The sequence below is a fragment of the Podarcis bocagei genome (genome assembly GCF_964188305.1).
Source record: "Podarcis bocagei genome assembly, chromosome: 1".
In the NCBI taxonomy this organism is placed as follows: domain Eukaryota; kingdom Metazoa; phylum Chordata; class Lepidosauria; order Squamata; family Lacertidae; genus Podarcis; species Podarcis bocagei.
This window is the reverse complement of record NC_138125.1, coordinates 121,206,138-121,219,487: the sequence shown is the minus strand read 5'-3', so window position 1 is coordinate 121,219,487 and position 13,350 is coordinate 121,206,138. Positions and strand designations below refer to the sequence as shown.

Here is a 13,350-nt window from a genome sequence, read left to right as displayed (position 1 = left end):
TACGGCAATATTGGACCTCTGAGAAGTAGAAGCATGCATAAGTACTCAGTGCTTGGTTTGGGCCCCTTTTGCATCAATTACTGCCTCAATACGGCGTGGCATGGATGCTATCAGCCTGTGGCACTGCTGAGGTGTTATGGAAGACCAGGAAGCTTCAATAGCAGCCTTCAGCTCCTCTGCATTGCTCGGTCTCATGTCTCTCATCTTTCTCTTGGCAATGCCCCATAGGTTCAGGTCAGGCGAGTTTGCTGGCCAATCAAGCACAGTAATCCCAGGTTTTGGTACTTTTGGCAGTGTGTGCAGGTGCCAAGTGCTGCTGGAAAATGAAGTCAGCACCCCCATAAAGCTCGTCTGTGGAAGGAAGCATGAAGTGCTCCAAAAGCTCCTGGTAGACGGCTGCATTGACCCTGGACTTTAATGAAGCACAATGGACCAACACCAGCTGATGACATGGCTCCCCAAACCAACACAGACTGTGGAAACTTCACACTGGACTTCAAGCATCTGGCATTGTGTGCCTCCCCATTCTTCCTCCAGACTCTGGGTCCTTGGTTTCCAAATGAGATGCAAAGTTGCTCTCATCAGAAAAGAGGACTTGGGACCACTGAGCAACAGACCAGTTCTTTTTTTCTTTAGCCCAGGTAAGACGCTTCTGATGTTGTTTCTTGTTCAGGAGCGGCTTGACAAGAGGAATAGGACATTTGAAGCCCATCTCCAGGATCCGTCTGTGTGTGGTGGCTCTTGATGCACTAACTCCAGCCTCAGTCCACTCCTTGTGAAAGTCCCCAACACGTTTGAATGGTCGTTTCCTGACAATCCTCTCCAGGCTGCGGTCATCCCTGCTGCTTGTGCACCTTTTTCTTCCACACTTTCCCCTTCTGCTTAACTCTTAATTAATGTGCTTCGATACAGCACTTTGGGAACATCCAACTTCTTCTGCAATTACCTTTTGAGGCTTTCCCTCCTTATGGAGGGTCTCAATGACGGCTTTCTGCACAACTGTCAGGTCAGCAGCCTTCCCCATGATTGTGCTTCCTACTGAACCAGACCGAGACAATTTAAAGGCTCAGGAAACCATTGCAGGTGTTATGGATTGAATAGCTACTGCACCTTTTCACAATATTCAAATTTTCTGAGATTGTTAATTTGGGGTTTTCATCAGCTGTACGCCATAATCATCACAATTATAACAAATAAAGGCTTGACATATCTCGCTTTGCATGTCATGAGTCTATCTCATTTATTAATTTCACCTTTTAAGTTGAATTACTGAAATAAATGAACTTTTCCACGATATTCTAATTTTTCGAGTCTCACCTGTACTTCAAAGGAAAGTTTGGTTAGGATAGCGACTAGGATTTCTCTGTATGCAATTTCTCAAGTAGCAGAAAGCTCGATTCAAGTCACGCGCGCGGGGGGGGGGTGCACTATGCCCCTTCTCTTGTGCGTATGTTTATTAGTGTGTCGCCTTTGGTCAGAAGGATGGCTAAACTAAGGCGCTTGAGGTTTAACCCAGAAATCTTCCATTAAGGGGACATGGGGGGAGGGGGAGGGGGAGAGAGTGTTTCTTGGGGGAAGGGGGATAACAAACACACCCACCCAATGTAAACATCCCCACTTGGTACAGCTAAGAGGGCACTTGAGCGTTAGGTCCTGCTGAGATCCTTCGCCCAATGGCTAGAAAATCAATCCGGATTATTCGCGAGGTGCTGCGGAGATGGGGACAGTCCGCAGCTGATTGCAGATTTCTGCCACCCGTCTCCCCTCGCCCCCCTCCGTAAAGAAGTGTCTGGACTCCAAGCTGCTCCTCCTCCTTTTCCCAGATGTCCACCTTCCCAGATGTCCACCCCACCCACACAAGATGTGTACAGCTTCGCCTCCCAACTTTCTCTTCCCCAGTTCTGGGCAGTTTGGGGAAACTTCAGCTAACTTGAGCGCGCGCGGTTGTTGTCTAGGGCGAGGAATCCGACCAAAGTCTCCCTACCCTCCTCTTCCTCCTCTTCCTCCTCCTCCTCCTCCTCCTCCTCCATCTCCACCTCCAGCCTCCCCGGCCGGTCCACTTACAGCTCCGGGCTCCTCGGGGAGAAGGCGGCGGTTGGGTCTTCCTCAGGTGCGCAGCTGCTTCGCTGCTGCTTCTCCTGCTTCTGGATGGAACCGTGGATGATGGAGAACGCGCAACTCTACTTCTTTCGGCAGCTTAGACGGGCTTTTCCCCGCCGGGGTGGGGTGGGAGTTTTGTGGAGAGAGAAGTCTCTCAATTCCCTGACCCGCCGAAGAAGGTGATCTGCTGAACGGAGGCAGGCTGGGTGGATCCCTTCCAGTTTGGCACAGACACTCCCCCAAGGGATTTCAGCCTCAGTGTTATTTGGATTTGGAGCAGGGCGTTCACTTAGGTCTCAGTTGTTCCGCTTCCTTCTAACCATCTCTCTTTCTCCAGCCAGCCAGCGAGCAAGCTGCTTTCAGGCTCTGGGAAAGGAGTGAGCCACAGAGCGAGCGAGCGAGCGCGCCCGTGGGGAGGGGAGGCCTCCCCACTAATATCTGTAACGCCATCAGCAATGTAATTTGTGCGGAATGTTCATTTTGTATTGGTGTTCTCCCTGTGCCAAAAATGTGCGCTTGATTGCATAGAGTGGGCTCGTTGACGGAGCAAGGTGTGACCGCTGTCGAGGGGCGGAGGAGGGTGAGGGAGAAGGAGAAGTTCAGTTCAGGCCAAAGCGTGGGGGTGGGGTTTTTATATATAGATGGATATATAGATAGAGAGATATATAGCTCTCGATCTCTTCCTCACCCCCAGGCTGTTTTAGACTGCAAAGGCGCCGCGCGCCGCGATGAGTGTTAAATAGATGGCTAATTACGCGTATGAAAATTAAACATCAGTGTTATGCTAATAGGGCCGCCTTCAGCTGTGGATCAGAGCACTTGAGACTAGCATTTAATCAAAGGAATCAGTAACTAATACTGCTGCACGTGTGAACTTTCCTCAAGATCATCATCTCTCCACCCCCGCCGCCGAGCGGCTCCTGGGTCTCGCGCGCCCAAGCGAAATGATGGAAGCGGAGCGGGGGGGGCGGGGGGAGAGAAATAATTAGCAGGCGCTTTCTAATTATTTAGACGACGTAAAGTCAGTTGGGATTCAGCCCAGAAGGCCTTTGCCTGGCAGCGGCTCTGAAGCGCCCCACACACTATCGCCACCCCCCCGCACCCCCGACAGCCAACACTTTGGTTCTGGTTGGTCAGAGAGAATTTGGCAAAGTGGGAAGAGGCGGGGATCGGGCTTCGACTTTTTAAGGGAACGGGATCAGGCCAACACGCAGGTCGCTTCCGTCTCTGGGTGGCTTGGTGTGTAGATGGGGAGGAGTATTACTCGCGTTGAGCTGAACACCCCCCCGCGCGCCCCCGGAAGCACAAAACAGCTGGCCTTTGGCTATCTGCTCTGGAAAGGAAGCCGCTGATTTATTTCCCCATTCCAAGCTGAGCAGGCCTGTTGTTAAAGAGCCAGCTTCCCAGTGACACAGAACTCTTCTTCAAAGTTTGACTTCAGAAATGTAATCCGAAAAGTACTTCTCATGGTGGACCTCCTGCTCGATAAGGATGAAAAATTGAGAGCCCTTCCTTCACCCCAAACACTGAAATCCTGATTGTGATCACCAAAAGGTGGTAGAAGGGAACTGAGGGGTAAGGGATTCCCGTTAGGTTATTATTCTTCGTTTGTTTGTTTGTTTTTAACAGGGGTCTCAAGACAGCAAAAGGCATTTTCTCTCCCGTCTTGGCTCAGCAGCCAACGCTGCGTTTGCTTTCCATACTGTCTGACGAAGAGTTCTGTGCTCGCGCTAAAGTCGGCACATTTTTTCAGCTGACCAAACCAAAAACATGAATGGCAGCCCCATCCCCGAAGGTTCCCAGGTAAACCTGTGAAAAGCAGCTTCTTCTGAGGTCTCCTGCATCCCCATCCTGCGAAAAAAAAGGGGGCGGTGGGGTACCTTCTTTGCCAGAGAAGGGGACCGTGAAGATCTCTCCTCCCCCCTTTCCTTAAGATAAGCCACAAAGCCTTTGTATTGGGTAGTGCAACTACATCAGCTGCCCCTTTTGGGGGGACGAGGGAGAGCTGCTACACAATGGATCCCCTAACACGTGCGAAATTGATCAGATGCACGCACACACCTGACTATATACCACAACAACTTTGCAAAAGCAGGCTGGTGGCAGCTGCTGTTTTCTTTATAAGCAGCGAGACATGGTGGGCTTCAAGCGGTGCTAACGATTTCTGGACACGCACGCACGCACCTCGTGTCCCAGTTACTGGTCCTAATACAGTGGTACCTTGGGTTAAGAACTTAATTCGTTCCCGAGGTCCGTTCTTAACCTGAAACTGTTCTTAACCTGAAGCACCCCTTTAGCTAATGGGGCCTCCTGCTGCCGCCGCGCGATTTCTATTCTCATCCTGAAGCAAAGTTCTTAACCCGAGGTACTATTTCTGGGTTAGTGGAGTCTGTAACCTGAAGCGTCTGTAACCTGGAGCGTCTGTAAACCGAGGTACCATTGTATAATATCTGAAGAAGCTGGACGATCTGTTCCCATCTCTCTGTGAGAGACCCCCTCAGAGAGGGAGATCTGCAAGGGTGGGAGGGGGTCTGGAGAGAGAGAGAGAGAGAGAGAGAGAGAGAGAGAGAGAGAGAGAGAGAGCCCTTCCTCTCTCTCAATCCATCTGATGTTCTGACATCAGGTTGGTGGCGCTGCTAGAGGTAGTAGATAGCAAAATCGTTTGGAGACGTCAGAGGGGTCCTGGAGCCTGGGATCTTTCCCTCTCCATAGGAGGGGTTTTTGCGCCCCTCCTTCCTCCCCTGGGGGCCAGGGAGGGGTCTCTGGGCGGCCCCCCTCGCGCTGGCCCCGTCCAGCTCGGCGCCGTCGTCTCTGCCTTCTCCTTCCTTCCTTCCTTCTGCTGCTTCTCTCCTTCCTTCGCGTCTCACTCTCTCTCTCTCTCTCGCTCGCTCGCTCGGGTCCAGCAGGCGAGCCCCCGAAAAGCGTCTCCGGCCAATCGCGCGCGATCCTGCCAGGCGGCGGGCCAATCAGCTCGGCGGGCTCATGCATATTCATCGCTTTTGGCTGAGTCAAAGCTTTTAGGCGAGTTTGTGTAGATCTCCAAGCATCATGCCTTAGACTTTTTCAAAGAGACAAACTCCATTTTCTTATGAATGGAAAGTGAAAAGCCCCGGGCCTCTTAAATTGGGTCCTGAGAGAGAGAGAGAAAGAGAAAGAGGAAAGAGAGAGAGAGGGAGAAAGAGAGAGAGAGAGAGAGAGAAACAGACCCCCCCAAAAAGGCAGGCTGGAGGAAGAGAGCGAGAGAGACAGAGAGAGATCGCCAGGGAGAGAAAGAGAGAGAGGCACCCAAGGCAGCGGCGCGCAATGACCATGACTACCATGCCAGAGAGCCTCAATAGCCCTGTCTCCGGCAAGGCGGTCTTTATGGAGTTTGGGCCGCCCGGGCAGCAAATGCCACCGTCGCCCATGTCTCACGGACACTATTCCATGCACTGTTTACACTCGGCCGGCCACTCGCAGCCGGACAGCTCCTACAGCGCAGCTTCGTCCTTCTCCAGACCGCTGGGCTACCCCTATGTCAACTCGGTCAGCAGCCACGCGGCCAATCCTTACATGAGCTCAGTGCAGTCCTACCCCAACAGCTCCAGCTTGGCTCAGACCCGGTTAGAGGAGACAGGTACGTGCCTGCAGAGGGGAGGGGAGGGGAGCTGGCTGGGTTCTGTGGGGAGAAAGGGGGAGGAAACGGGGGGAGGGGGAGGGGAGGGGGGCTCTGGGAAGCACCAAACGACACCCCCCCCATATAGAACAAGATCTGAAAGGGGGGAAGGAATCTCGAAGGAAGCAAAATAATAAATAATAAATAATAATAATAATAATAATAATAATAATAATAATAATGCTATCAAGCTACACCCCCCTCCTCCTCCTTCTCAGTCCTCAAGAGAGCAAGCAAATTCCTCCAGCCAAACCTCCAAGATCTCTGGAGTTTGCACACAAAGGCACCCCGTGCCCGGCTGGCAAAACCCAGAAAGAAATTCCTTCTCTTCTCTCCTCGATCTCTCTCTCCCTCTCTCTCCCTCTCTCCACCCCCCCCCCCCAGATGTGCGCCTATTAGGCTCGGCAATTATTTATTGCGTAGCGCTATAAACAATGTATGCAATTAAGGGTAATTAAACCTAAAGTGCCGCCGCCTGTAAAAATAGCAAACTTTCTTTCTTCTCCGGCGACCGAGCCTCCGGGACTCAGCAGCTTCTCTGGAGTTGCCGAGCAGCAGAAGAAGAAGGAGAAGAGGAGGAGGAGGAAGAGGAAGAGGCAGCCACCGGGCTCCGGGGCTCCTTGAGAGTGGCGAGGAAAAGGAGGAGGAGGTGAAGGAGGGTTGCTTGACACGGCTGCTCCCGGGGCACCTTCAAGGCCAACGGATTTGTTGGGAGGGAAATTTGGGGCCCTTGTTAGGATTGCCTTCTCATCAGCACCATCAGCATCGCTGGTCATTGCTCATCCATCCATCCCTCCATCCAGTCATCCAGTCCCTCACTGGCCCGCTTTCTTGCTTCTTGCAGGGGCCGAGACGGAGAAAAGCACCGTGGTGGAAGGCGGAGAAGTGCGCTTCAACGGCAAAGGGAAGAAAATCCGAAAGCCCCGGACTATTTACTCCAGTTTGCAGCTGCAGGCTTTGAACCGGCGGTTCCAGCAGACTCAGTACCTGGCTTTGCCCGAGAGAGCCGAGCTGGCCGCCTCCTTGGGGCTCACCCAGACCCAGGTAGGCAGCGCCAGCAGCACCTGCATCCCCAGAGCATCCTTCGCCCGCTCAGCCCCATCCCTGCGCCCCGAGCAACTTCCTGGCGGCCTCGCCTCCCCGCGGCCCTCTCGGCTCACCGTACCTCCCGAGGCCCAAGAGGCAAGATCCCGGGGGAAGCTGGGCGGGGTAGGTGGTGGGGCTGCTGCTGCTGGTGGGGCAGAGAGCCCTCCTAAGCATCAGTCGAAAAAGACCTCCTTCTGCTCCACTGCTGCCCCCCCCACCACGACCATGTTCGCTCTCCTACTTTCCCAAGCGCGCTTAATATTTAGGAAACCCCCAATCTCATTGATGTTTCTTCAATAGCTTGCCATAAAAAAGTCGGTCGATCTCTATCTATCTATCTATCTATCTATCTATCATCATCTATCTATCTCTCCAACCCCTGCGTTAAAATTCCAAGGAGGGGCACTGGAGAGTGGCAGGCCCGTTTTTAAGGCAATTCTGGGGAGAATGGTGTCTCCAGTGAGAATAGCTGCCCTTATCCTATGCCTGGCTCACTCGGTCTTCCTGAACCCAGTGGAACTAATTCCCCTCCCTCCAACAAAAAAACAAAAAAAACAAAGCTGCCCAGGTGATGTCTTGAAGATGTAGGTGTTTAAATCTCCATTTCTGAAGGATCTCACCATCTCCTCCAGCGGTTTAATTGTCCATCTTTCAAGTCTTGGAGGATCCTATTTGGTTTGGGTTAAAAGAAGGCTCCTCTCCCCCTCGAATCACATACAAAGGCGCGCGCCCTTATATTCTCAACCACCTTTGTCTATCTGAGAAAGATGTACAGGGAGGGTGGAATTGTACTTGTCACCCAAATAGACTGATCCCCGTTGCAAAATGCGATTTTTCTTATTCTTTTTGTTTAAGTTGCTCCTAATAAAATATTTCATTTGTCTAGACTTGGGTCCCTCGTGGGCTTTGGAACCTGGGAGATCCGAGGCCTTTTGCCTCTGTGATGTATCACCCTCCTAAAACTTGCTTCTCTTGGAGCAAGGCCGTCCCATCTTCCTTGTGGCGCAGGAACTTTAATTAAGGGTGGCGGCGTGATTTCAGTAACTGTAGTTGGGATTGTCTTTAGGATTCCTAGGCCTTAAAAACCCCCCAAAAAACTCGGATGCTGCCTCAGATGGAAACTAACAGGTCTTCCTGCTCTCAATCCATGCATATAATTATTATTATTTTTAAACTGTCCTTGTGGCTCTTCGAATGACCCACACACTTCGCTGGTGCTGCATTTACGCATTTGTTTTGGGGGAGCTATTTTTGTTTTGTTTTGTTTACAGATGACCTAGTGCGGGGAGTGTGGTTTTTAGCTCCGCTAAAGAAAGGGGAGAAGTTAGTAGTGCGCCTCCATTTCCGGAAATTTGGTCCCCCGAGCGAAAGACGCGCGTTGGTATCAATCAAGCGTCCCTCCCTAGGGGTGGGGGAATCGCAGCCAAGCGTTGCCTTGGGCCTTGGGCCTGGTACCGTATTTCTCCGGACAGAGACCCTCTTGGCCACTGAGTGCCCTTTTTCCTGTTGCCTCCCGGATTCTGTCTGGCTTGTCTTCTCTGCTGGCGCCTTCAACTTTCGTTTTTCTCTCTCTCCCCACCCCTTTGGGGACAGGTCAAGATCTGGTTCCAAAACAAGCGCTCCAAATTCAAGAAACTGATGAAGCAAGGAGGGGCCGCTTTGGAAAGCAGCGCACTGGCCAACGGCAGGACCCTGTCTGCCAGTTCCCCCCCAGTGCCCCCAGTTTGGAACACCACCTCGACGTCGGGTAAGACCTCCACTGGGACCCCGGCCACTTACATCCCCAGCTACACGTCTTGGTACCCTTCGGCCCACCAGGAAACTATGCAGCAGCCTCAGCTGATGTGATTGGGGTTTTTTGGAGGGGGTTTTCTTTCGGGTTTGGTATTTCGTTCGTTTTTGGTTTTATTTTATTTTTTTATTTTTTAAATAATAATAAGAAAGAAAGAAAAAGTTGAACCAACAAGCCGATCTCCCCGTCGGCATCAACCAGAATACTTAAAAGAAAAAGAAAAAAAATTACTAAACACCCCACACAAACACGCGCTCGAACACTGTGCTTAGTTTGGGGAAAGCGCGCGCACGCACGACCCAAGGAGCCTGAGAAAAGGCAACGTGGGAAGAGGCGCCAGCCAAAAATTTTTAAAAATAAAGGAAAAAAGGACACGCCACGCGCGGACAGTCTTTGGGAAAGTCCTCCTGGGCGCAGCCGCTGCTGAGCTGCCGGGCGAGGCAGGCACAGATGCGACGCGGGGCTGGTTCCCAGTGCAGACAGCTGACGCGGCAGCCACGGATCGGCCCGAGAGCAGCCGGACAACAGCCTGCCAGCAGCGCCGGAAAAACCCTCGGCTTAGTTGGACAATCAGGAAAAAAATATGAGAAGAATAATCTGTTTGTACCAGGAAGAGGGGCGGGGAGGAATATGTGTCCTCTTTCTTGTCTGTCTCTCGTGTCTGTTCTAATGAAATGTAGGTCATTCCCTTCATCTCTGGTCTCCGAAAAACGGAACACAAGTCGTCTTTCTTTCTTTCTTTCTTTCTTTCTTTCTTTCTTTCTTTCTTTCTTTCTTTCTTTCTTTCTTTCTTTCTTTCTCTTTCTTTTCTTTCTTTCTCTTTCCTTCCTTCTTTTCTTTCCATTCCCCCCGCCACCTCCCACAATGTTCGTTGTTAGTCCTCGGTGTATATTTTTTTTCTTCTGTCAAAGGGGAAAGGGGGGATTTTTTTTTGTTTAAATTATTATTATTTATTGACTTTGAAATCTACCACTATGAGAGTCCTAAGCATTTTTCTATAAAAAATAATAATAATAAACTTACGGGCAGATCTGGTTTGCAGAAGTGACGTTGTTTTCATGCTGTTTGTTTCAAAGTCGAAGACCTCGCACACATACTAGGGAGGAGATGCTCAGGCGCTCAGTTTAATTTTAATTTTAATCTGTGTGCATTTGCTTTCCTGTTTCGGGAAGGTGTGGGGCAGACCGGAACGGGAGCATTCGGGTTTCACACACGCATTTATGGAGAGATCTATTCCCCCACTCGCTTAGCGCACGTCTCACGTTAATTATAACTGAGAGAAAGATTTTTTAAAAAAAGGGGGGGGGGGATAAAGCAAGGTAGTTTGCTTTGGAAGCAGAGTCAGGCCAAGGCGTTGTTTTATTTGCTTTTAGCGAAGTAACCATGCCAGTGTACAGGCAGCTCCCTTTAATGAGCCATTTGGACAAGGGGACAATTGGGCTTCGCAGCTTTAAATCTCAATTCCTTAACGCCACGGAATTATCAGTGTGAAATCTCCCTGCGCTTATTTTCAAGTGCAACCTTTGGTCGCTATACATTTTTAAAAAAAAAACAAACAAATAGTAATAATATTGTCCTGTGAACACGTTGCACAAAAACTAGCTTTTTTATTGTTTTGGGTTCTTTCTCCCACCCACCCCGCATTTTTAAAATTTAAATCGGGCGTGGCTACAATATATGATGCTTTGTGAAAGCTGAGATTCTTGGAGATTTTGCCTGTGGACAAAAAACCAAACCAAACCACCCTCTCTGGCGCTCTATGTCGGAAGATGCGATACTAGCCTTGGGATTCCGCGCTGTTGCTTTAGTGCTCTAAAATGTCAATGGTTAGTTCTGCATTTGAGGATATTAAATTATTTCATTTTTTTTATATGGGGTGGGGTGGGGGAACAAACAACAAAAAAGGATGGAAACACACACACACACACACACACACACACGCCAACCCAACGCCGCCCTGATTCAGCCACCGTCCTGGCCCTGCCCTAAAAATATTTGCACACACAATATGATGAAAAGTTTCTTTTGATAGTGTGAAATTATGTTTTTTTTTGGGGGGGGGGGAGAGCCCGTGCCATGTTTCCTGCGGGGGCAGAGTATGAAGGGACACGGGGACTTTAGGTCATCCTGTTTTGCTATCCGTAGTCGTGAAAAAAAGAAAGAAAAAGGCAGTTGACTGATTGGAAACGTGACCTGCGGTGGAGAGAATCATTTGTAACTTGGGTTGTTATGATGCGCGCAAGGGTTAAAAGGAAGAAACCGCACGATCTTTAATGCTCAGTCCCTAACGAGGCATTGTGAGTGTGTGGAATGAAATCAAAGGTGAGTTGTGAGCTCAGAATCCTGGTTCCTGTATCCATTCCGGATGCGCTACGGTGGTCGGATGGAAACAAACCACCTTAAATGCGCGACGGAAACGCTCAGTTCTGAAGTGAGAAGCCCGGGCCGGATCTTCTGAAGGGCATTAAGGGATGCTCTCTTGCAAATGGAAACGCAGGGCGCAGGGGCGACACAGCGCAACAGTGCGCGCGCATGGGGTGAGAAGCCCAGACCTAATCTGGGCTGCGATCTACTACAACGCTTTTCCTTTGCTTGTTTCCCAACTCCCACTACGATCTTGAATTTATGGTTGCTTCTATAAATAACTCTCCAGCGAGCTAAGGGCTGAAATATGGAGAGACTTTCCTCCCAGGCAGCTTTCTAGGCAAGGTGCTATGTTTAATTCCATCCTACGCGATCGCCTTTCCCTTTGCGGGGGCGGGGGGGGGGAATGTAGTGAGTGCGCGCTTGCGGTAGGTCTTCGCTCAGGAGGCAGAACAGGTGCTAGCTAGGGAAAAGGTCTGCGGTTGCCTTCTTAGAGGAAAGCAAGAGGAACTGGGACGGAGGGGGTGTGTGAAATGGGCAAAAAAAGACGGGCTTGCCTCTGGTTTCAGAGGCACCGAGGTCTAGGAGCTGAGGTCCTGCGGGATTACAAAAGAAAGAGAAATCCTGAGGTTTACCACCGCAAATAGCGCTATATTATTATTATTATTATTATTATTATTATTATTATTATTATTATTATTATTATTATTATTATTATTATTATTATAGCGTATGGCTCGGGACAGCTTGGAGCACACGTGTGTGTGTGTGTGGTGCAGCTTTCTGCCCCCTCTTGCTGCCCTTAATTTTAGCTCTCCTCTTTTTTTTATTATTCCTCCCCCAAACAACCCCAAAGACGCGCCGCCGCTTGTCACTACCTCCTGCACCGTTTCGTCAAGCTCAAACTTTTCAGCGGAGGAAATTGGCAGCTACACGCGTTTCCATCCCTAAAACACGATGCCGCCTCTCTCTATTAAGCATCCAGGAGGCTGGGACCGGCTCCAACGGAGCCTTCCCCTCGAGGACGCGCCTCTGTTTGGACAGCAGTTCTTGGGAAGGGAAGGAGAACCTGGAAGAAAGGAGATGGGGGTGGTGCGGGGAGAGAAAGATTTCTATGGGCATCGCACATGTATGTGTGTATGTAGGCAAGCATGCACGGGGGATGACAAGCTGGGTCTTTGACCTGGGTAACAGAAAGCCTAGTTTCGCCATTGCAAATGCACCTGGGCAAGAAAATAAAACCGAGATTGGGGTGGAGGGCAGCGAGGAAGGCGAGGGATTGAGGAAAGCGGTGGATCACCGTTTGGGAGGTGTTTTTTTCAGTGGCGTAGCGTGGGTTGTCAGCACCCCGGGCCAGGCAAGTAATTTGCGCCCCCTAACCCGTGGATTTGCGCCCCCTAACCCTAACCCCCAGATGTTGCGCCCGGTGCGGCCGGCCCCCCTGCACCCCCCACGCTACGCCACTGGTTTTTTTCTCTATGGGTGGTCTCTCTGTATGTGAGAGATCAGGGGAGGGGATGGCTTAGGAAACTTTGGGGGCCTTGCACATGCTTTTGCGCCTTGCACATGGTTTTGGAAGATCAAAGCGCCACCGCTTTTGGAGAAGAACAGTTCTGTGTGTGTGCGTGTGTGTGTGTGTGTGTTGGTTCTTTCTTTGCTCATCAGGACAAGACAAAATTCAATAGATATTTCTGAGGCACACCACCGAAGTCTCAGAAGGATGCATTATGTCCCTCGACCCCCGCCCACCCCACATCCTCCGCTTAGTTGTTATTAAAAATGAATAAACAACCAACCCACATAAGCCTTCAAATTCATCACCCCAGAGCCAGAAGGAGGACACTTTCCCTATGTCCCCATTGCAGGGAACTAAAGAGGAGTTTGCGGAGCGGCACGTGGGGCCTGTCGTAGTTTGGTACCTCGGGGCAGATGGCAAGCGAGATGCGTCACTCGGGCAAACTCCGCCGGCAAAGTTCAGTATGTCCTACCAAGCGGGCGGAGGAAAGCAAGCGAAAGAAAGATTAAAACTAGATAGATCACCGCTGGGATCAGGACCCAGATCCCAGAGCCAGGGCTTTCCCGCTGCCTTGGCAAGATCATCTTTGCTCTGTGTTTCTGAGACAGAGAAGGAAGTTCCTTCTCTCTTTCGCTCCCCCCCCCTTTCCTCCAAGCTGAGGATTGCATCCGTTTGCAAGTTCCCTATGGGGTGGGTGGGTGGGGAGAGGAGGAGGCAAAAGTGGGTGGGTGTTGCGGGGGTGGGGGAGTAGGTTTCCGGGAGGCAGCTGGAGGAGGAAGCGAATGATAAATTGTATCGATTTTTGTTTTGACACGCACCCATTTTTCAATTCTGGGC

General features: G+C 50.7%; 1 protein-coding gene across 1 annotated transcript; it reads left to right on the top strand.

Moving 5' to 3' along the window:
* The first annotated feature begins 4,733 nt into the window (after positions 1-4,733).
* DLX1 (distal-less homeobox 1) lies at positions 4,734-8,980 on the top strand. Its single transcript, XM_081183561.1, has 3 exons — positions 4,734-5,716; positions 6,600-6,799; positions 8,435-8,980. The coding sequence occupies exons 1-3, from the start codon at positions 5,404-5,406 to the stop codon at positions 8,687-8,689; spliced, it is 768 nt and encodes a 255-aa protein (XP_081039687.1). The 5' UTR covers positions 4,734-5,403; the 3' UTR covers positions 8,690-8,980.
* The last annotated feature ends 4,370 nt before the right edge of the window (positions 8,981-13,350 follow it).

Excerpts from the sequence above, each read along its gene's own strand:
- DLX1 (XM_081183561.1), top strand. The coding sequence starts at position 5,404 with ATGACCATGACTACCATGCCAGAGAGCCTCAATAGCCCTGTCTCCGGC. Across the intron at positions 5,717-6,599 it reads GACCCGGTTAGAGGAGACAG|GGGCCGAGACGGAGAAAAGC; the intron begins GTACGTGCCTGC and ends TGCTTCTTGCAG. Across the intron at positions 6,800-8,434 it reads TGGGGCTCACCCAGACCCAG|GTCAAGATCTGGTTCCAAAA; the intron begins GTAGGCAGCGCC and ends CTTTGGGGACAG.